The sequence below is a fragment of the Triturus cristatus genome, chromosome 7 (assembly GCF_964204655.1).
Source record: "Triturus cristatus chromosome 7, aTriCri1.1, whole genome shotgun sequence".
In the NCBI taxonomy this organism is placed as follows: Eukaryota; Metazoa; Chordata; class Amphibia; order Caudata; family Salamandridae; genus Triturus; species Triturus cristatus.
In genome coordinates, this window is record NC_140590.1 from 815,857,770 (window position 1) to 815,882,451 (window position 24,682).

Genomic DNA, 24,682 nt, shown 5'->3' on the forward strand with positions numbered 1-24,682 from the left:
TGGTATGCAAATCTTTTTAGCCACATATCAAAAATGGGTGCTAGTGCAGGGTGGCCATTTTCTCTGAGTCATTTTTCGGACTCTCAGAAAAGTGGACCAGTTAAATCTTTATTTACGCTGCAGTCACTGGAACACCACCAGCTATGTCTCTGTTTCATATAATAATTTAAGAGACTACCTGCAGGGAGGTAGAGCCAAAATTTGCAAAGACACATTTATTGAACAGGGACGTCAGTATCAATGTTGTAGCAGGTGCAGCGGCACCGGGATGCAGGGGTGTGAAGAGCACAATGCAGCCCAATTAGTATCTTTTTTTTAAATACCAAAAATGGGGAGGAGGACCCAGTTTCCTTCTTTCTAATTAGAGGCCTGGTCAGATTAGTTTGCAAGGTAGCCAGGGAGGCCCACTTTGGCTTTCCATGTGGCATGAGCAGGCTTCTCCCTGACTTGTCCATGACCCAGCCCCACCTGCTGCAGGCGTGGGACGGGTGGGTGCCAGAGAAAACGCTGACATGTCCAGCACGAGCAGAGACACAAACATAATAATTATTGTTTCATGGCTGGCTACAGCACAGACCGCTGAGCACGGAATCCACCCTGCGAGACACCGACTGAGTCATCACTTTGGCCGACGCGTAAATCCCCCAAGAGAAAGAAACTGTTGACGGGCTCAATGCGCTTCACCAAGGGGAAAATGGCGGCCTTTGGTGGGAACTGGTCGAAACGTGGTAGCTCTAAGAAACGGAGCTGGATACCGGGCAAAGAGGGTGGGAGCCAGGCAGACACATTACTTCTGATGACAAGTCTGTGGGACTCACATTGGTAGATCATGTGTTTATAATTGACAATGACACTGCGCTTCTCAGCAGCGGCTATACATAGAGATTTGATGTGGGTTAGCACACTGTTTCAGGTGGTGCAGAAAGCTAATGTTCTGTCCAGAGCAGCAGAGATGCACCAACTAGAGCAGAATTCAGACAGACACTCTAGCTAGGGTAGGAAGTGGCAACCCAAGCTACAGCAGAACAAGAAGAGTTCCTCAGTGGCATAACAGCGGTGCCAGGGGACCGCAGTGGCAGCAGGGAAAATAGCCCCCCACCACCAGTTTTGTAATAAAATGCAACCATAATAGGGCAGCAGTGTCCCCTCACTGCCCTGGGCCATGGTGCGACTGCACCTGCTACACTAATGGTAACAACACATCTGAGTCTCCAGCAATTGCAGACCAAAAATCTTTAGATGGTGCAGAACGTCAATGCTCCAGTTAGGGTAGGACAGGAAAGCAACCACTGGGTTTAAACATGACCATGCTTACTACAGAACATTGAGGTAGTGCAGCGTGCGGAATCCCCGTCTAGCACTGAAGGGGACCTCCAGCTAGAGTAGAACAAGGACGAGCTTCGTAGTCTAGAGCATCAACGGTCCAGCTAGAACTGGAAGTGGAAACAGCAGCTACTACAGAGTGCAGGAGCTCCAGAGAGTGCAGACTCTGAAAGTTCCAAATACTGCAGAACACTGAAGATGCAGCTAGTTCAGAACATGGGCCTTTTAGCCACTGCATAACACTGGAGTTCCACTGAGTACAGAATGTGAGGATCCAGTTACTGCATTACTCAGAAGCTACTGCAAAGCACTGGAGTCCGAGTCATTGAAAACACTGAAGCTTCAGCTAGAGAAGACAGCGGAACCTGCAGCTGGCGCACAGTGTGGAGACTCCATATAGGTCATAATGTAGATGTTCCATCTAGGCTGAAAGGTGTAATCTCCTGCGGGCGTGGCACATGAAGGTCGCGCACAGTGTGGAGACTCCATCTAGTTCATAATGTAGATGTTCCATCTAGGCTGAAAGGTGTAATCTCCTGCGGGCGTGGCACATGAAGGTCGCGCACAGTGTGGAGACTCCATCTAGTTCATAATGTAGATGTTCCATCTAGGCTGAAAGGTGTAATCTCCTGCGGGCGTGGCACATGAAGGTCGCGCACAGTGTGGAGACTCCATCTAGTTCATAATGTAGATGTTCCATCTAGGCTGAAAGGTGTAATCTCCTGCGGGCGTGGCACATGAAGGTCGCGCACAGTGTGGAGACTCCATCTAGTTCATAATGTAGATGTTCCATCTAGGCTGAAAGGTGTAATCTCCTGCGGGCGTGGCACATGAAGGTCGCGCACAGTGTGGAGACTCCATCTAGTTCATAATGTAGATGTTCCATCTAGGCTGAAAGGTGTAATCTCCTGCGGGCGTGGCACATGAAGGTCGCGCACAGTGTGGAGACTCCATCTAGTTCATAATGTAGATGTTCCATCTAGGCTGAAAGGTGTAATCTCCTGCGGGCGTGGCACATGAAGGTCGCGCACAGTGTGGAGACTCCATCTAGTTCATAATGTAGATGTTCCATCTAGGCTGAAAGGTGTAATCTCCTGCGGGCGTGGCACATGAAGGTCGCGCACAGTGTGGAGACTCCATCTAGTTCATAATGTAGATGTTCCATCTAGGTTGAAAGGTGGAATCTCCTGCGGGCGTGGCACATGAAGGTCGCGCGCAGTGTGGAGACTGACAACTCCAGCTACTGCAGAAAGTGAGGCACAACATGGAAGCACCAGCTCCTGCAGACTGCTCCAGCTCCAGCTCCAGCTAGTGCAGAGTGAGGGTGTTCAAGCTAGAACCTGAACGATGCCAATATTGCAGCACAGGTACGTTGCAGCCAGTGCAGGACACTGAAGGGCATATTTACTAGAGAATGGCAGAGCACAGCGTTATGCTAAAATTCCTAGCGCTGCGCTCCGACATTCTGAAAATGTAGGGATATGCTGTATTCATAAGAATACGCCGCCCCCATACATTTCCCCTAGTGATAAATGTAGCCACCATGCACTATAGTGCAAGGGTGCCTGCATTGCGGGGAGTGGTTGGTCCCTTCCTGCACATATACAATCAGTAATGGCGATTTGAAACTTCTATAAATGCTGCTTTATGCAGCACACATAGAAGTTGCAACTCGTCATTTTCTAATGATTGTTTATGTGCAGGAAGGGACACCTTCCTGCACATGAAAAATCACTAGTTGCCATTTGCTCTTTCTATGTATACTGCAGAATGCGGCACACATAGAAACAGCCAAAACGAGGAGAAAATCATTTTCCTCATTTCGCCAGGTTAAGACCAGGTTTTCCCTGGTCCTAATTTTGGAGCTGCCTCATATTTACAGCACCCTTGTAAATAGGGGGCAGAGTCAAAAAGCAATGGGTGTTTGCGGAGAAACGCCCCCGCAACACCCACTGCCCGCCCCTTTCACGCTAAATACTGCATGAAGGGGGCCTTATTCACAAGGCGGAGTTAAACCTCGTTAAGTGGCGGCGTTAAGCCACGTTAAGTGGTGGCGTTTAGCCACATTAAGTGGCTTAACGCCACATTGTAAATAAGGCAAAGGGTTTATTGCAACAGGAACGTGATAAAAGGTGAGGTTCCTGTGGCAACAAGCCCTTGTAAATATGCCCTTGAGGCTCTAGGTATTGCATAGCACAGAAGTGCTATTGAGTCCAAACCGTGATGATTCGGGCAGTGTTGCAAGTAGAGGTGACATCTAGTGCAAACTACTGATGTCCCATTCCATGCAGAAGACTACAGGTACAGCTAGATTCGAATCTAGAATCTCAAGAGAGCGCAGGAAGTGCAAACAATGCAACACATGGATGCTCTAACTAGAGTAGAAAGTAGTTACATTTTCTTCTACTAGTGCAGTACATGGAAGCTTTCCTCACCGGAGACCTTAAAAACCCAATCTAGGGCAAAAAGTGGAAGCTCCAGTGAATGCAGAACATGGAAGCATTGTCTACTGTAGAACATGGACGCTCCAGCTAGGACAGAGCCTGAAACCTCCAGCGTTTTCAAAGCAAGGAGATTTCAGTGAGTACAATATGTAGATGCTACTGCAAGTGCAGAATGTGACTACTCTGAAACAATAATGACACTTCAACTAGTGGAGAACTTGCAAACGCTAGGTAGTGCATCAACTTGAAGCCTTCAGCTACTGCTGGACATGGGAACTCTAGTTAGTGCAAATCTCACGAAACAGAACCAGGGTAGAAAGTTGAAGCTCTAGATAGTGCAGTACGAGCAGACTCCAATTAGTGCAGAAGTGGAAGCCGTAGGCTAGTGCAGGACATGAGAACTCCAGCTGGTGTTAAACGCAGAAGCTCCCCTGGTGCAAAACGCAGAATTTCCAGCTACTGTAGAAAGTGGGTACTCTTAATACCAAATGTCCAGCTGGAATAGAAAGCGGAAATTACAGCCAGTGCAGAACTTTGAAATTTCATTGAATTCTGAGCATGGATACCTCAGTTAGCACGGATTGCAGACGCTCCAGCTAGTGCAGAATGGGGATGCTCAGAAGCCTGGATGCACTTCACTCTTTGAGGGCATCTCTCCACCCCTACGTGACCTGAGCTGGGTACCAGTCAGGCTCTTCATCCAATATCATGTGGCCACTATCAGTGATGAATCCTTAACTGAAGTCGGGAGATTTTATGACAGCAGAAGGTCCAGCAGAGCTGTGAAATGTTGTTTTGTGTGTTTTTTAAGCACAAAATTCATCCCATCATCAAAAATTGATGCTGGGGGGGGGGGGGGGGGGGGGGGTTGCGGGATATCACACTAAAATATATTGCTAAATGATGGATTAGCATTTTGCATTAATTTCGTGTAATTTCTCATAATTATCCCAAAATGTTGCATTATTATCTGAAAGCAACTTATGAGAATTTCATACAGCCTTAGAAATAACATAATGGAGATTTAAAAAACCCTTTCTCATACACATCTACCGACCTGTGTTGTAGGTCAAGCAAATCACACTGAATGTTTTTAATACTACCTGCCTCTTTCGTCTACTTTCCTAGCATTTCACTTTTTTCTCAACATATGACCACATGAATGTGGTGTGAAAGGGAGGTAGACCCTGGGAAGTGAACATGCATAGGCAGAATCACTTGCCAGTTCTAATGCTTGTTATGTGGCTGTTTGATGATAGGTACTAAATTGACCAGTCTTTAGAATCGTACAAAATATTTACTTTGAAAAAAGAATATCTATTCCCTAGAGTTAGAGTTACTACTCTTGTTTTTTATTTCATTTTTTGCAGTCGCTTTCCCGTTTGGTATCACTGGAATTAGTGCAGGAGTCTTGTTTTTCCCCATTGTAACTTTTGTTTCAGCCTAATTGTATTTTTTTAATGGTTTGTTCATATGCACAAGCCACTTTTGGGCTCATAGTCTGAAATTCTCAGACCAAGCCCTGATTATTGGCTTCGCACAGTCTCAAACAAGCACTGGCAAAGCCAATAAGTCTTACCTCTGAAAGGCGATAGCAGACTTGCTGGGTCTGCTAATGCATGTTGCTGATACTGAACAGCATCCGAAAAAAGAAAAAAATAGAATTGTTGATCTCTGCATGATGATGTATGTGCATGGCTGCATCACCACACATAGGCATATCTGCTTTATGATGCTGAGGTGGCCTTTTTTTGTTAAACTGTTAATTTAAACAAAAGTGCATGAAAGCACATTGTACAGAACGGAGCTGCCCAGTAGCATATTACCACTGCCAGGCCCTCCAAAAATGAGAAAAATAGGACGGGGAGGCAATGGAGGAGTGGTAGGATGGAGGGCAACACAAAGCAGGAAGGGGCAGGAGAGCAACGGAAGAGCGAGGGATGGGGAGGCTGCCTGCAGGCAAGACCAAAAAAGACTTGAAATGCCTCCTGATTGAGAGAGACCGCCCTCACACTCCTCTGTTGGGCTCCACTGCTAATGCTTCACTTCATGCCTTTTGTGACACCATTTATATGTCTTCTGTCCTTACGTATGATGTGCCATCCATCTATACTTTGAAGAAATAAGAAATGATGTAACATGTCCACCGCTCAAATTAAGTCCATATTTCCATAAACTAATTGACCACTAATCCTGTTTGGGTCTGGAGTAGCGTGCTACTCCTCGAAAAGCGCTTTGATTCCTCATCAGGGGTACCAAGCACTACATAAATGTAAACCACTCCCTCTTCTATCTCTCCACTATCCTTTCCAAACCAAATAACAGACTAACATGTCCACCACTCAAATACATTTCATATTTTCCTATACTAACTCACCACTAATTTTTTGGGGGTTCCAGAGTAGCGTGCTACTCGCTGAAAAGTGCTTCCACACTTCGTCTGGGGTAGTAAGCGCTATATAAATGCAATTACAATTAAAATATACCCATCTTTTGACAGAATGTCTTAATTATTGATCTCTGTAAAGTAAGTTAAGTTTTGCTTACACATAAATATGTAGCTTCGGAACGTATATTTCTTGGACTTTTGTTGTGTGTCCATAATTTTAAAATGATGGTTCAAATTATCTTGTCTAATGGCTACTCACATGACTCTTTGGCGTATATTAAATATATCAGGCAGGAAGTCCGAAGGCCAATGTTTTGCACCACATCTAACTGTGGAAACCTCAATGAGCCAAACATTGTTCACTTTACTGTTCCAGAATATTTTCTGACATTCCAGCTTAAAATTCTCACTATTCCGAATTTTCGGATTCTCAATTTGTTTCACATATCGGTGCCAGCGATCTGTATCATTCATCGATTCTCAGGAATATTCAATTTCCTGATTGGTTGGTCATGTCACACAATGGACAAGCCAAAAGACGCGCAGCTCCAACTAGTTCCTAGGTACTTGGCTTCTAAATTTCAAACGTTTGAAATCAAAATATTGACAATATCTTTGTGGCAATTCCAATGCTCCAACACATCATGTTAGATGGCATATCGTAAAGCTAAAATGGGGGTGAGATTATTTTAAAAAGTCCCTCTCGGATTGCTTGGAATTCTCCTTGATCGGTGGTGGACAGGCCCATGGAGACATTTATAAATCGGCAAAACTGGCCTTTTTGAGGACTTCTTTAACTTGCAAAATATCCCTATTTGCCTAGTAGCCAGTCCACCTCCTTTCAAAAGCCTGTTTCGTCCGATTTGGTTGCGGAATGGGTTCCCACCGGTGTTCTCAACTTTGGAATTCTTAACCATCCCTGTTTTCATGGGTCGTGTCTCGTAGCATCAAAAAGACGAGGCTTTAACATATTTCACGTGATAACCAATGGATGCACCACCCCTGTCTTCAGCACCTCTCAGAATGTGTGCATCACTTCAAAGCCCCGGTTTCCGTGTGAGCGCGTGGGTGAGGGTAAGAAAACAGACCTGCGGATGGCAGAGCTACCTGCCTGGTACATTCCAGACATACCTTCCTCGTGCTGGCTGCAGATAAGTGGGGGTGGGGTGCCTTGTTACAAACAGAGTCTACGGACAGGGCTGCCCCACTGTGCAGGGCTTTGTGATTGTGCTGGGGACTGGCCTCTCCCAGCCACAGAGATAATCCGAGACAGACAAGAGACTGTTTGCACACACACAGTAGGAGGAGCAGAGATTGTCCAGCGACTGATGAGAGACAAGCAGACTGCAGAGACTCAGGAAACAGACCGCAGTGCACTGCACAGAGGCTTCACGTAGTCCAGAGGATATGTACAGACTGGGGAAAGAGTAGAGGCAATCCAGAGGCAGGCCAAAGACTGTGCAGAGAAAGCATGGAGATAAACCAAAGAGACTGTGAAGAGAAGGTCCGTTGTTAGTCAAGATGCCTCTGGGAAGACAGCATTGGATAATTTGTAAAAAAAAGAAGTAACGGGGCTCTCGTCAGGAGGCAGTTTGCACCAGCCCAATTCTCCTGCTAGCACTGCCTAAAAAAGAACCATTAAAGTGGGGAGAGGATGTGGCGTAATAGCCAGAGCATCCGACTTCGGCGCTGGGGAATCAGGTTTGAGTCTCAGCGTTGGCTCAACATCCTGTGATTCTGGGCAAATCACTTAATCTTCCATAAATAAATGTGTCCTTAACTGGTGCTCATGAAAAGCACTGGTGTTAATAATTAAGTGCTGGTGCTGAGCACCTGAAACCACCAGCTCAAATTAAGCACTGTCAGACAGACTTTAGAATCATAGGGGCAGTTTACAAGCCCCCTGCGACACATTTACGCCGCCGTTGAGTCACTTCTGTGATGCAGCGGCGGCGTAAATCTTGTGCCATGTTGCGCCGTATTTACAACGTGATGCATCTAGGGAGATGTGTCACATTGTAAACCCCTGCGCAACATGAAAGCTGCGCCAGGTTTCATGTGGGCGTTACGGCGCAGGGTGGGCGTCCCCTCGCAGGTACGCCTCGGTAAAAGTGACGCAGTGAAATCTACAAGATTTCACGGTGTCACTTTTATGGCCATGCTGCGTCAAAACCCTGAGCCTGCTTGAAACAGGCGCAAGGAGTGACGCAGCATGTTAGGCATAGGGCACCCCCGAGCCTTGCTGGAGCCGCGTCGCGCTTGCGACGCGACTCCAGCAATGTGCCGCATTTCCGCCGGGGGATGCGACACGCATCTGCCCATCCGTGCGCCACGGCGCGCCGCATTGTAAATGAGGCGCATCAGTGGTGGCGCACGGGTGGTTTTGCGGGTCGCAAGTGTTCTGACGCATCCCTGCTGAATTGCAGATAGCGCCAGACCTTGTAAATCTACCCCTAAGCCCCTTACACTGGAGGAAAAGGGGTCCTGGGTATGTGAAACAGGCATTAAGATGCTCCAGGAAAATAAAATGCAATACGTTCAGTTTAGTGGTATCTGACCCTCACCCTCCACCCCAGGCCCAGCATTCCCTACATGAGACTCAGCAGAGGATGGGGCAAGCTCATAACTGACTCGGAATATTTGTTCATAGAAAATATAGTTAGAACGAGCACATTTGGGTGGTGGAGACAGAACTGTATTGTATTGCATTCCAACATTTATATAGCGCTTACTACCCCTATGAGATTTGCTGAAGTATACAAACTGAGGATTACCTTAGGTGAGATATGGAAAGGAGCTAGGAAACAAGCATTGACAAAGCCAATAGAACTTGCCTTTTGGTATCCATTGGCTCTGCCAATGGTTTTAGGGATGCTCTGCAACATGGCCAAAACATAATTAAAAATAGCCTATGACAGCCATCTGCGTCATTTTGTAGGTGCATCAACACACATTTGCCTGCTTTCAAAATGACAGTGGTGCTTTTTTTCTTTCTTTTTATTTACCGTTCCCATTTGGATCAGTAAATGGAATAAAATCACACAAAATCATTAAAAAATTATAAGTAAGTAGGGGGAAGCAACAATGGGGCAGTAGCAACACGAGGGTGGAAGCAACACGGGGTGTGGGTGGGGGAAACAGTATGAGGGCGTGGGCGAGTGTCTGTTTTTCAGGCAATTTGGGATTGTGCATTTCGTTAGGGAGGAGTTCACTATACTTGTCCAGAGAGGGGAGAAAAGATGGCATAGGTCCATCATTACTTTAAAAGAAATAGGGGTCACAGAAAAGTGAGGTTGGTTTCATTGACAGTATTATCTTATATATTTCTTCATTTAGAGTTTCAAAATCACTCCTTGTGGTCTTGTTCTTGGTGGCAATGATGCGTGTAGGTTTCTTCTCACTATTAGTCATTTCCCACTGGGATTGGTGGGCGTTTGGACTCGGATCTTGAAACTGTTTGATGTCAATTGCTAATGAGTTTTCAATTCTCCTTAGTTTCTCCCCGAAGGAGGAAGAGGAAGCTTCACAGTTCTCTGGCGTTGTCGGACCTGGTGTATTGTTTGATAATCTCAAACAGTTTGCCTCGGAAGTTGGGGGGCAGATTTACTAACAAGTCAAGCAACGCAGCAAGACAACTTGCTGCATTGTGTTGAATGACAGGGAGAGGGCAGGAATGTGCTATAGCTAAAATCCTGCCCTCTTCCTGTACTGGCACACTTAATGCAGCCTAGTGCCAACGCAGGTGTCATGGTGCAAGGATGCCTGTGTTACAGTCAGGATTGTTTTGAGCAGAGAGGGACACCTTCCTACACAAAAACAATCCTCTGAGGTGTTTTCCACTTTCTACATGTGCTGCACAATGCCGCACAAGTAGAAAGAGGAAAAAACGCTACGCCTCCTTGTTAGACCTCACCTGGAAAGGCAAATCAGGTTTCTGGTGTCTTTGAACCAGTATCACAGTTTGACCCCCTGGTCTCTTAATATCTATATGTGAGCTGTGATGGGAAAGATAATGAAGTGGTGGTCTGACAAGTCACATGGGATTATAAAGTCGATGTTCAGTGTCTCTGCCTTGGATATAATTGGGTTGCGTATTGCTCTTTTGTTGCGTGTCGGTCCTGTAGATGCTTGCATAAGGTTTTGATCATTCAGGATGTTCGTTAGAGTGTTAACATGTATGTCACCCACTTCGTTTCAGTGAAGGTTGAAGTCCCTTAGAAAGATCACATTTGGATGTTGCTGAGAGTGCACTATTATAGTTTCAATTATTTGCTCAGTGAACACCTGGTTGTCTCCTGGATGGTGGGAGACGAGGTGACATTTAGCTAAGAATCTCCATGCTGTGCAGGTTTCCTCACCCATGCATTCACAGGAGGATGGGATATCTGTTTGGAAGGGCTTTACCTGCAAGGTTATACAGGTTTATGCATGCAATCCCTCCGACTAGTTTTCCATTGCGATAAAGCCTCATAATGGTGTAGTTAGGAGGGACTAGAAAATCTATTGAGGGTGAGGAAGAATGGTTTTGCCATGGTTTGGTCAGTATAACATGTTGAGCTCATGAGAAAGGATAGCATCCGCTATGTCTGCCATGTTTAGCCTCCAATCTGCAGTTGTGTAACATGCATTTCCATGCCTTCTCGGGCTCTCTCTTCACAGTCAAGTGGTCTGGGATGAGTGGAATTGCAATTAAGTTCTGGTGATATTTATGTCCGGCTTTCTGGAGTGAGGCTTACATCTGTTGTTAATTATTGCTTCTATTTTGTAGGTTATTAAAGTGGGGGTCTGAGATTCTGCCTCGTAGGATTGCAGTAGGTTTTTGAAATCCAGCATGGGATAGCTGACGCAGTATTCTGTTGGGACGCTGAGTGGTGTTAGGCACAGGGGTAGATAACCATTGCTTGGGGGGTGATCCAGGTTGGGTGTGGGAGCACCTTAGGGGGGCAGGAGAAGCACTCTCGCAAGTACCTTGTACTATCATGTGTGACTTTGTCATCATATATCATAGTTCCTGACTTATCTGGTCTATCTTGAGCTCTAAATTGCTAATTAAGGGGTACCAGTGAGAGGCTGGGTTGCGTTTGAAGTTAGGGATCCTACTATGTGATGGGCCATCGAGTTTGCGTGACAGGTTTTTTGTCTGGTTCACTGTCCTGGGCATGTGTAAATGTGATCTTCTAGTGCTTGAGCTGGATTTGTACTGAGGCGGGGTCAATAGCTTGATACTTGTGTCTGGGGCTATCTCTTTACGTGGTTGGTGTCCAGATATATTCTGCTCTCTTGGTGTGGAAGTATGCCTAGATGAGTCAGCGTCATATGGCTTCAGAGTCGAGAGAAGCCAGTTAGGTTGCCTTCGGCTGTCCTTAAGTGAGAAGCAGAGTCTGTCTGTGAAGGCTTGAAGTTCCACATGGCGTGTAGTATATACTGGCTTTTGGAGTTATTTTGGTTCATTATGATTTGGAGATGGGTGCCTGCGATCAATAGTGGGCTACCTCCCTTGTGTGGTATTTCAGTGAGGGGAGTCCCATTGGGTTTCAGTGGCCTCGTTGTCAATTGTTGAGGTCCCCGTCTGACACATATTCCCAATGAGAGATGGACTGTATGCAGGGCTGGGTAAAAAAGAGGATTTTTTTCGATAGGCGGGGGGAGGGTTGTGGATATTGTACATGTTGTCCGGATTCACCTGGAGCTGTTGTTGATCAGGTGGCATAAGTCGTGAGTTTGCAAGTTCATTGGAAGTTGTGAGTGCTTTTAGGGTGTGGAAGAGCCTGTGAAGGACTTCCAGTTCTGGTCAGACTTGCATGAGAATAATGCTGCTCTCATAAATTGATAGAACTGCTACCGCCCTAAAGAGAGGGGAGGGGGATACAGATCATTTGAGTTCATTTGGAATCTTTTTTGAAGAATTGACATCTAGAAGAGTGATCAGCGACTCTACAGTGGGCTGTTTGATGAGATACAACTCGATTAACACCTGCTGGGCTGTCTGCCGAGACACAATGTGGTTAACAACCACATACCAGTCACGTCCGAGGATATTTTCCTCCCTCAATAGTTCTTCCTCTCGCTCACTCAAAGCAAGCCACATTATCACGTGCAATATATATCTAATCCCATAACAAAAAATGTCATATCCTTTTACAAATCATACCCCATATTATTATTTTGCACTAGATGGAGCCTGGATATTGAGGTGGAGGACACTATGCCTGTTTTGGGATTTTATTCTTGCTATTGTTTATTGCACTATGCGATATGCCTAAACAAAATCATGCTTATGCCAATTAGGGAAACGTAGCTTTTCAAGTCTGCAAAAAAAGAACAGAAGAGCAGAGTGAAAAGAAAAATAGCACGTGAAAGAAGATGTTCTAGAAGAGAATATTGAGCACACAAGTTACCCATTAATAAAATACAAACAGACCTTTGGCAGAAAACTGGAGAAAGCAAAACAGAAGCAGATCCCGGAGGAATGTCAGAGATTAAAGAGGAACACAAAAAAGCATTTTTTTTAACAAAAGCATAAATAATAAAAAGTTAGAGGAAGACAGTTCTTGAGTTTTTTTCGAAGTCTTAGGTGAAAGAAGAAAGGAAAGTGCAGACGAGCTGTTGCTGGAGAATGTTCTTGCGGAGATCAGCTCAGCTTGTTCAAATTCCCACAACCAGGTTTAGCATGTGCTGTGCAGTAGTTTTGAGTCCCACCCCCAGCTCCCCCAAATATAGCATTGTTGGGCACCTAGACCTTTAATGGCTGTGTTACTTTTCAAAGCTTTAGTAGTCTGAAGAATCCCTTCCCTCTCTGATGCACCCTCTTTGATGCTCCTGAAGGCCGTGCCAACAGCGTTTGGCCCCAACAATGTGTGAGGCATGGGTGCAGAAGAGTATGGCTATCAAATTTGGCACCATACTCAACTTTCACTTCTATCAATTACTTTGACCACCATCAGCAAGATGACCTGGACCAGGTGCGATACAATCACCAGTACAAAAAATCCACATCGTATATCTAAGCATCATTACTTGTAGTAATAAGAAGGCTTCCACACCTGGGATTCGATTCCTGCTGCCTTGGCGGAAAACGAAGGTCGGGGACTTTGGACAGTGCTTCGGGCTCGGGGTGAGGACTCTCTGGTCTGCATGAAGGACACAGGAGATATAGGTGGTGCCTCAGTGGTCACAGATGGGCTTCCAAAACTCATCCTTGTGTTATGAGCTGTATTTCTGATGTCACTGCTAGGTGATGTTACAGGCTGAATAGACCTGAATCGGTCTGAAGATTGTATATGGGGAGGAGGTGGCAAAGGAGAGGCTGGGCAGGAAGTCTGCCGGGCGTAACGGTTTGTGTCCCAGAGCATGGGCTTAGGTGGAGGAGCTGCCCTCGGCAAAGAGCTCACTGGATCCTTGACAGGTGTGAGGATAAAGAGTGATGACTGGAGCTGATAGGGTTGACGCTTTGAGATCAGAAGTTCCTTCTGGGACTGTTCACTTTCTTCATTGTAATTGGTGATTTGTGGAACTGGAGAAGGTTTAGCAGAGTTTTGGGGACTTTTTGCTGGGTGGTTGAAAGGCCTTCTGGTGGGAGACATTTGGGTGTTGGTAGCATACTTCCATGAAGGTGGCAGTGACATGGTGGGTGATGGTGATCTTAGCATGTCAGGATGTGCTGGTGACTCAATTACATACTTTTCCATCCTTGACTGCCTTCTGGCAAACAATTCTGCTCCTTTTCCTCCAGCATATGGTAGAGGCGGTTGCTGTGATAAAGGAGGTTTGTGGAGGACATCAGGAGACTTCAGACAGGTGGCCCACTCTGGTGGAATATCTGTAGGGGTTGCATGACTTCCTCCCCTTGATCCACTGTCATTCAGAAAATTTGAAGCTTCAGCTCCTAGGGCAAAATGTTCTTCTTCAGGAAGCACCTCTCCCTGATCCTTCTGTTTGCGTTTTTCATCAGAATTCTGAACTAAAGACAGGAGGTCTGGGTTGGGGGATATCTTGGGTTTCTCAATGAAGGTGAACATGGACTTCTTGTTCCCTCTGCGGGCCATGGCATCTTCCAGGACACCTGATTTCGGCATGGGTGATCGCCGCATTTCCAAACCACTTAGCTCTTGGAGGACAACAGGAGACCTCTGTTCTACTGCAGTGGGATACAGAGCAGAATAGGATGGTGGAGATTTGATGTGAGATGGCAAAGGAGGGCTAGACAGGGTCTCAGCATAGGTGGGTGGTGGAGGGAGGTCAATGACTGGGCTACTTGCCTCTGCAACACTGATCTTGGATGGAGACCGGTTTCCAAATGGTCTTGCCGTCCTGTTGGCCACTGAAGCTGGTTTAGATAAGGTTAGACGAACTTCACAATATTGCTTGCTGGGTGTTTCACTCTGTTCTGTTGGCACAGCCAGGGCAGGCTGGACTTCACATGTGTCTGAGTCAATGGCTCCGTTCTCTGGTGTTGGGGCTAGACTTTCATTTGGATAATCACTGGTAGGAACTTGCTCCACTTCTGTCATGGGAGACTCAGTGGTGATGACTGCTGGCATTTCATGTGGCAGGCTCTGATTACCTTGCCCATCTTCCTCTTTTGTATCCTTCAGATTCCCAATGATTTCATCAGTGACTGGGTTTGTCTCACCTTCTTCCATTGTGGGCTCCAGTTGCAGTGGTTGAAAATGGTTGGAAGGAGATAGGGTCACCAACTCTGCTTTCGTATGTGAGTTGTGGTTCACAAAGACTTGCCTGCCATTTTGAGATGGGCAGTCATCCAAAAGTCCTTCTTGTTGACCCCCCTTGTTGGATCCTGGCACACCCACCCTGTCACTCCCTGAGGTGAACTTATTCACCCTCTGCCGGCGTTTGTTGAAGAGCAGAACTCCCCTTGAGTTGGCACCCGGTGGAGTAGTCAAGTGGGCTGCAATTTCCTGGCTCCGGGTTTTGGCCTCCTTCAGCTCTTTTTCAGAGAGACTTGCACTCCTGGAGAGATCTAAAAACACAACGAGAAAGGCAACATTAGCTTTTTGGGACATATCAATTTGCCAATAATTAACCACCATATGAAGCGATCCTGACAATTTCCCAGACTTCCCACAAATTCAATGAGGGCTGAAACTCTGATTTAAACCACAATGCTATAATCATAGACTAACCACCCAATAGTTTTTTAAGGTTAGCAAACGTTGCAACATAATAAACACCATTTTTTTTTTACATTCAAGAAAGAAAGTAAATTGTGCATGATGAACATGAGTTGAACAAACTATTGATTCAGTAGATGAAGGTAAAACACTATTCACTTTAAATAAAACACATTTCCACCCTGATCCACTAAAGGGTGTACTTCAAATGCTTTGCCTCCCTGCAAATTTTCATCCATTATATTTCCTAGATTCCAGAGGTGATCTGAACTGATTTACCCTTTGGAACAATTTGTCCTAGATAGTTGTTCTTTTCTTTCATGAGATGACCTGGCTCGCCCAAAATTCATCTTCATAAAAATGTTTGGAGTATTTTATGGAGTATGTTATGGAGTATGTATGTTTAGCGCCGGGACACCTCTGTTGGGGGTAGCCGCGCGCTCTACAAATGTCTAAATAAATAAATAATGTACTTAAAGGACACAAGGAGTAACAATAGATCTGCCTATAATAAGCTTGACATAGAACAAGTTTTATTTTCATTTCTGGAGTTCTGCTCTTCTGATAAAGAGGTTTGCATCTGCTCTCTCAGTCGCCCATCATTTTTACTCCACAGGCACTTTCTGAGCCCTTACTTCAATGATGTCAGAACTCCTTTACCCTCCACAGGCTCTTTCTGAGCCCTTCCTTCAATGACGTCAGAACTCCTTTACCCTCAGGCAGGGATGGTCCGGTTCCACACTTTTCCATGGCAGGGGGGAGCCAGCTGGCCTGTGGGCTGTGGTTGCCATTCTATCTCCGGATGACTCTAAATGGACCATGTTGTGTTGGCTGCCTTAGTTCGGGCTGCTTTCCCTCTGCCTGGCATTGGTTTCTCCCCGCTTGGTTTGTTGCTGTCAGTCCTGTATTTGGCTTTCATAGTCGTTAACTTTGCTTATTTATTGTATAATCAATATGAATCTCCTATGTATCCCATTATTTCTCTCTAGCCACTGATTTGCCTTAGCTACCTATTATTTTCCTGTTGCAGGCTATTAGATATCCGGCGCATAGAAACGCTTGCATTGGTGTGCAGTATTATCATTTATAAACATAATAATAATCATTATTATTATGAGTGTGTGTGTATATTAGTGTGTGTGTTTACGACGATATGTTAGATACTTCTTTTCAATGCGTGTATGTAGAAACACACAGTTCCTCATATATTAGTTCGGCCCCTGCTGCTATGCACCAACGTGTAGAAACTGTGCATTCGGTGGACCACTTCAAGACAAGGAAATCTCAGAAGATCCATATTTGGATGCCATTGGGTCTTATTTATTACTCACAAAATTGTGGACCAAATTGAGAACATCATCTACACTCTAGCATTGACATTTGCTCAACATTGCAAACGATGTAGTACACAAAAGACAAAAGATCCGTTAATATGGGCGAAAGACAATTGTATTCACGCTTTGCTCGAGTGCCTTATTTTTGGCCCTGGAGCACCACCTTCTTGGGTGGCTCTCTTGGGCAACTTCCTACTCCCAGATCCCTAAGGCCTGTCTGAAGACTGGAAGAGCCATCTGCACATCACTGACCTAGGCCCTATCCCCCCTAGAGGGAGATAGAAAGAGTGATAGAGAGCTAGAGAGAGAGACAGAAAGAGAGAGAATGTGACATCACACACAGGCCACGCCTAAGGAAAACTGTGCAAGCTATTAATCTACAATAACCATATATCACAGTGTTAAAAAACACAGCAAAAAGAGGCAACCAACTGCTATTGCCCCACTTTCTCACCTGAATAGTCCACCTCCTCATAAAGTCAAAGAAGTACACCACAATTTTACCTACAAAAATGGTCACAGGGTGATTGGAAAACGAATTGTTGCTGAGAGAAGTGCCCATGAGCTCCATATTTCTGTAGCCATGATGGTCAGATGCAAAGAGGGAGGTCGGCACACGGCACAGGCTTTATTTCCCTATACAACTCCCCAACACCAGCGAGTGGTTAAACATTTTATGTCACTCTCAGCAGTGACATGGATGTAATTGGTGTTTCCATGGATGCGAGAAAAGTAAGGGTGGGCGGAGTTGGGCGAGTGCCACTACGCGGAATTCCACGGAGTTGCCTAAAAACTCAGTGGAATTCCGCTCCGTCCTAACACATGCAGGCAGCAGACCTGGAGGGTTCCTGACCCCTGGACTGTCACCTGCTTGGCTTACCTGGTGCATTCTCCGCTGTGCCCAGGCTGTCCTCCGCCTACTCCTCCTGGCTGTCTCCTCTCCTCGTCAGTGCAAAACCCCTACGCTGTACGTCTTGGGAGGACTGTGCATGCACGCACGCGCGCGCATGCGCTGTCCTCCCAAGACGTACAGCATAGGGGTTTTGCACCGACGAGAAGAGGAGACAGCCAGGACTCAGGAGGGGGGCAGCCCGGGCACGGCGAAGAAGCATCAGGTAATCCGCGGTGGAGTCCTAGGAGTGGGTGGCAGGGGCAAACTCTGCCACGCTGCGGAATCTGAGTTTTTGCTGAACTCCACATTCCCAGCGGAGCGCAGAGTTAGCAAAACAACGCAAACTCTGCTGGTGAAGCGGAGTTCGCCACCCACCATTACAGAAAAGACAATAACAGCAGGCCCAGTTTCCTATACTCCTGGGCAGCATGGTAGCCAGATGCCAAGCACAACATACTCGTATTGCCCCCCGCCTTGGGAAGATCCTTTTACAGTATTGTGACCTGAGAATGTAGAACATCACTTGCTGGCCCCATTTCACATGTACTGGAACTCATACATTACACCTGTAGACACAGAATTAGTGATCACATTCTTGAAAAGTGACATAATTTCAACAGCTGTCAAGGTCTATTGCATCGAATGTGTTTACTCTGAATGTTTACCTGCATCTTTGTGCAGTGCTGTAAAGACATGTAGGGCCTGACTGGCGCATTACAAACCTACTACAATAAATAACATTGCTGATATCCCTTCTTGCCCCATTTAGCCCCTCGAGATGAGCTGGGCTGAGGAAGATAGCTCTATTGGCTAAGTTGCTGACCTTTGAACTTGGCTAACTTGAATACAGACTCAGTTTTGCTACTTGACCAAGCATTGTGTGATTCTAGTTAAATCACTTCATCTCATTGTTTCTAAATCTGTAGATATATTTTTAAATACATATTTGATACATAGAAGCCTGCAATCTCAGTATAAATCCCTGTCTTTATTCTAGTCAAGGTGCAACACCTCTAGTCATATGTAGTAAAATGATGTAGCTGCTCAACTTTAATATCTTGACTTGTGACGTCATAGCATCTGCTGCCATAGGCAGCAGCCAAGATGAATGTCAGGGCAGGGAGCATCATTTCAGCTGCAGTTCAAACAACAAAAATAAGAACTGACTTTTCATTCTCATGATCTGTTTTTCTGAAATGAACAGTGATCAGCAAAAAGGAAATATTGATGGGAACATTTTTATTTTTTTCACACAGTAGTTCATTATAAGAAAGAGTCTCTCTGCCTGCAACTGATTCTGAGTTACAGCCTTGTTTTAAATCTGACTTATATTAAACGGATTCTAATATGCTTTTGCAGCAAATTACTAGCAGCTTTTTGATTTATTTAATTTACGCTACAGAGTCTGCTTTTTTTGTTCGTGTCTGCAACTATACAAATGCCTTCATATGAAGTAACAAAACATGACGGATTTCAGTGATTTGTGAGATGGGTGGTGGTACGAATTTGTACTTTAAGGATTAAAATACCCTCTTTCATATCTTAAAAGGTAAATTTGCAAGTCACCCTGGAGTTCCATGACCATATTAAAAGCCAAATAGCTCCTCTTTTACTTGCAATATCCTCATAATGTGTGGGAATGGGTACTTTATCCCATACATCACATGTAATAAATGTCACTGTAGCTCACCACTTCTTACTAGTCACCTGCCTCAATCATCTATCATCTTCCTTGGGGTTCCCCATATGTAAGTTATGAGGTGCTCAGTGTTCGCCGTTAAAGGACTTAGTGATGGAACCGAGCGCCACTATATATCTGTTGTGCTTCCAGAGAGGTTTAAAGAAGTAACTCTATATCCGACTCGGTGTTGTTTTTCTCAGTCGGATGCAAGTACTGTAGTGTAAGTAAATTATCTCTGTGAACATTCCACTAACCTTCGGGCTGCTAACCATGAACTCTCCCACTAACTGACATAAGGGGGAAGCTCCCATACATTTGATGGGTTTTGTACCTCAAGGCCGTTGTATCTTCCCAAGCCTCCCGCCCAGGTGACATCACCTCCTCGTGTCCGATGATGAGGTAGAGTCGGGCAGGGAGCCAGCAAGTCAGACTGACTTCTGGGGGAGTTCCTAAGGAATTCCTCTTTGCCCCTCTCGGCTCCAGACGGAAAATAATTTGTGCGTTTGTCTTTCCTGCTTGCAGCAGGCCCTGGGCCCGCGCCAGGGAATCATTACTAATGCGCCTTTCATCCCCAGGCGTAGCTCAGGGGAGGGGGGAGGGGGGGGGGGGGGGGGGGGTGAAGAGCGCGAGAGAGAATGGCAAAGACAGAAGCCTCTGAACCCCCCTTTCTAAGGGGAACTGTGGGGAGTCTCTGAGAACTGTAGAGAGCTCTGTGAGGCACCCTGAGCCCTCCCGTGAGGAGCCCCAGAGCCCTATGGAGACTTGTGAGGACCCTCTGAGCTCTCTTTTCCTCCTAGGGACAACTATGAGGACCTCTGAGCTTCTAAGCCCTCTCATTTAGAGTGAACTGTGGGGTGCTACTGTGCCCTGCCCTAGAAAAGTGAGATCGTCAGAGCTCTCCCATCTGTGAGGAGAAACTGAGCCTAGCCTAGGAGAAGACTGACCATTCAGGCATTTCTTGGTGGGACCGTAAGCTAAGGGGCTGCTTTAGATCTGTATGAGCAAACCCAACAGGTCTCGCCTTTGCTACTTATTGGCTTTGGCAAAGCTTGTTGGAAATGCTGTACAGCATCAATAAAAGCAAAATGCTTTTGCTGATGTTCATCAGCATCAGCAAAAAAAAGAAAAAAATGTGTCATGAATGCGTCATGATATTTTCATATGCATGTGTCCCTATGCATGCACTTGATTTGTGCCGGATGCATGCTCCTTTCTACAAGTTTTTTTTAATTACCAATCAACGAAGGCAGATGTTTCTTGGCACAGTAAATAAAAAATACATTTTCAATTGCTCATTTTAGCAGGCAGAGTAGACCGGCAGCAAATTGGAGCTGCCAGGCCCTACAAGAAATGTTAAAAAAAAGAAAACAATTGTAAAGGACCTCAAGTTACAGAGGAGCGGGAGGGGAGAAGCAATGTCGAGTGGTCAGGTGGGTCTAATAACAATAAAATAACGCTGGTGAGGGAGGAATGCATGAAGGAGGGGAAAAGCTGCCATTGCGGGAGGGTGCAACATGGAGCATGAGGAGAGAAGCACACTAGAGCGAGAGCAGCACAAGAGGACGAGAGAAACAGGAAGAGCATGGCTGGGTATTTGGCGGTGGGTAAGGCATACGTGGAAAAGAGATGAAAAAAACACATGGGAGATCAGTGCTCAATGAAAAAGAAAGAATGTCGTTCCCTAAAAGTGAGCTGTGATACTGTATAAGTCAACCAATCAAAATGAAGGTAAATAGGCTGTGCCCCAGGAGAGTGACAAACTTAAGAACAGGAAAGCAATCCATCAAATAAGAAGCAAATGAGAGTGACAATAAAGCCATCCAATGGTGAGCCATGGGTGGACTCTGAGCCCGCTGTACGATTTTGGTACGGACCACAACAGCTTTTCACCTTCAGGCAGATAAAAGCTGCCTGGAATTCAAGACCTCAAAATGTGCTGCCATTTCCGGCCTTTTTCTTTCACCCTTTTTCTTGTTCTCAGCAAATTACGTCATGTGGGGTTAGCTAAGTACATGTGCTAAAGTATCTCAAGACGCTGTTGTACAAACCGCAATTGGCTAACCTTGTAACAGAAATGCTAATATCTTTGCTTATAAAAATTAAATTAAATACTTTGAAATAAAAAATTTTTTAAAAATGTGCTGTCGTGCAGCGATGAGACTCTTCCATACTTCTGTCTCGTCCATGGTGCACTGTGAGGCTGGTATGAATATTTTTTCTGGGGCTCGTTTTGGCTCCCAGTCTAGCCCTTGCCTGGTCAGAACTGTGGCGGGCCCCAGAGCCCGCAGGTTATGATCAAATGATAGGATCAAGCGCGCCCTTCAGCCTTGGGAGCAACCCGGTGAGCCTCTGTCCCGCCAACCAGGGAGAGCTGCGAGGAGCCGGCCAGTTTAGGAAGAACTCCGAGGAGCATCAACAGCTTCCAGCCTAGAAGAAAATGTGAGGAGCACAGGGCCTAGGAGAACTATGACCGCCCAGGCCCTCCAATCTAGGATGAACTGTGATGAACCTCCCGGGCCCCGCTTAGGGGAAACTGTGAGGAGCCTCTAAGCCCCAGTGAGAGATGTGAGCCTCTGAGGATCCCGCCTAGGGAGAAGTGTGAGGTGCTTCTCTGTCCTGGGGAAGACTGTTAGAAGCGCCAGAGCTTTCCCAGCTAGGGGATATGTGAGTAGCATCTGCCAATGTCCCTCCTGCCTAGGGTCAACATATGGTGCCTCGAAGTCCTCAAGTCTAGGGAAATAAATGTGAGGTGGTTCGGCACTGCCTAGTAGAGAGAGGACTGTGAGGAGGAGGCAGGCACCACTAACCTGCCAACACAAGAGCAATAAATAGGCAGGTGTGCTTAAGCCCTCTAAACCAGACAGAACTTTGAGCATCTTGTGTAGCAGAGCTAACCCTCAAGTTACAGGAGTGTTTCAGGATAAGGCAGCAGAACTATTTCTCATTATACAAATGTTAAAGGCGTTTTCAGCAGATCTACATGGTTGCGAGGAGTTTATAGGCTCAGGTATCAGGCCTGACACGGTCGGTCCTCACAGACAGTGCACCGCTGTCCCCCGGGCTACACATATAACTGCATGAACCCTATAGGTTCAAGCCTTAGAGTGAGCAAAGCTCTCCATAACGTTACAAACATCTCCCAACCTCTAGTTTATGCCTGACATGGGATTGGCTCTAGCCTTGCAGCCCTCCAGAAGTACAGGCCTGAAGGAGACAAGTGCAGCCTAGCCGTATCCCTCTGCAAAACACTGACCTGCAGGTAATGTCTCCTCTCTCCATCTGTCTGGGTTGGGCGTAGACTGTCGGACATTCCAGACATCAGCCAGTAAATGTGCACAGACCAAAGGACAGGTTGATGGTGTAAGGCCTTTCACGGGGAAGAAACGCGGACAGGTGGTGACTATCACCACATCCCGGGGCAGGGCTGCCGTACGTGCTGTGCAACATGTGCAGTGCCACCCAGACCCAGAGCCCCGAGCGGCCCACTGAAGCCAGATAATGACTGCTAAATTTCACGACCCCAACAGCAGCAAAAGGGCCCATATTCCTTGTTCGCACCATGGCTCATGACATTCTTACAACGCTACTGACCACATCCCATAGTGGACCCTGACTCCACTTACTTGTTATGGGGTTTACATGAGGTCATGGTGACCACTAACTAGAGATCCTGTTTGCTGCGCCAAAGGATATTGTTTCTGTGCCAATACTTAAGTGCGCTGAAGAAGCGAATAAGTTCGCAAAACTCATGTTGGTTGAGACTGTGTATAATAACATTTCCAACACGTTCCCCCCTAATTGGATGTTGGTGGGGCACTCATAAACTCATACACATAAACGGAACAGACAAAAAATACATTGCTACACATCGACTCACCTCTAAACACACATGCATAAAAACACAATACCCCACAACAACACACGGACACACACAGTGACATACACTGATGCTACACAAACATCCAAGTAAGACACGCAGTGCTATGCATAGAGAAACACGTGCATGCATACACGCACCAAATGCAGACTGGCACACAACACAGTAAGACTGAAAGGCACTCGGACAAACACTAGTACCCAAAGATGTACTGTGACATATGGTGTTACATACACACTAGCAATACACACAGTGCTATTTTCACAAACATGCACACACAAACATGCATCAGAGACAGAAATTCACACACAAACATGCTTAACTGCATGAAAAACAGCGTCATTTGTACGCACAATCGTAGTCACACAGAAGCAGGTACACACACGCAAACATACACACAACAAAATACTCTGACATACCGGCGATTCATATGCACTAGCAAGAAACGTAGTGCTATACACTGACAAACGTTCAAGACAAACATACGTCACATGCTTGCATGCGTGGCATTCAGCGACATGTAACCACGTATACAGACATGCACAATCACAACAATAACACAATCAGACCCACCCAAAGACACATATGCACATAATATAAAAGCCTGTTTATCGTTAACAAGTTCCATCTTGCTGTGCTTGGGGAAGGGCCGCTCAATTGTCTTCATTTACAGGACACGAATTCCAGTCCTTAAGAAAACAAAGTGTAATTAAGAACCAGCACCACGGAGCTCTTCCGGTATTTCTTCTCTCTTTGCTCTCTTGGCTCACTGGAGCTCCTTCTCGCCCTATGTTCTGCAATCAATCATCCTGTCATTCGTCTGCGTAATTTTTTCTGCAACTGTTTCCTTAGAAGAATCAATTATGTAATTTGTTATCTTTTTGTGCCTCCCTTCCTCCCTGTGGTCCCACTCATGTGCTTCTCCCCTTGCATTGCTTTCTCACCCATGTTGATGCTTCTCTCCAGTTTTCTTTTCTAGCTCAAATTCTCTCCCACTCTCTGTAGTTTGCTTCCCACCACCCATTCCCGCCTTGATGCTTCCCTCGTTGTTGCTCCTCCCCCACAATGTTGCTTCTGCACCCCCATGTTGCATCTCCCCCTCAAAAGAGAAAAAAAACACTTTTATATGTTCTTTTCTTTTACCAATCCAAATCAGATTAGTACCAAAAAAGAAATAAAAGCACCCTCGTCATTTTGCAAGCACCTACAAAATGATGAGGCCGGCGCGTAAGGGGCTTTTTGTCATTCCTCTGTCGTCATGCTGCTCAACATCAGGGATGCCATACAGCATAGCTAAAAACCAATGGGAAAGCCACGAGGTCCCATAGTTGCAACCTATTGGCTTTGCATATGCTTGGTTTTCTTTTTAAAGCTGAGCAGAGTGTAGGTGGTTCTTCACGACACACACACCAGCCAGTTAATCGTGTGTGCAGTTACCCTTTCTGGGGCGCTCCGAGCAGTGTGGGTGCACCCGTAGATTAACTCCTCATTATGTATCGTGCAAGTGGCCTCCTCTGGTAGGGTGCTGGGACTTGTGTCCCTTCTGTGACACATTCCTGCATGATGTATTGTGTGTGCAAGGTCCTTTCAGTGTGGCTGCCCCCTTTTCAG

The 24,682-nt window shown here is 45.9% G+C and overlaps 1 protein-coding gene across 2 annotated transcripts in view; it reads right to left on the reverse strand.

The window, feature by feature from the left end:
- Nucleotides 1-24,682, reverse strand: part of SYNPO (synaptopodin) — a 198,508-nt gene that overhangs the window by 25,994 nt on the left and 147,832 nt on the right. For both annotated transcript variants that reach the window (XM_085617706.1, XM_085617707.1), the window contains one exon: nucleotides 13,200-15,136. In XM_085617706.1, the coding sequence (XP_085473832.1) occupies nucleotides 13,200-15,136 (1,937 nt within the window). The remainder of the gene's footprint in view (nucleotides 1-13,199; nucleotides 15,137-24,682) is intronic.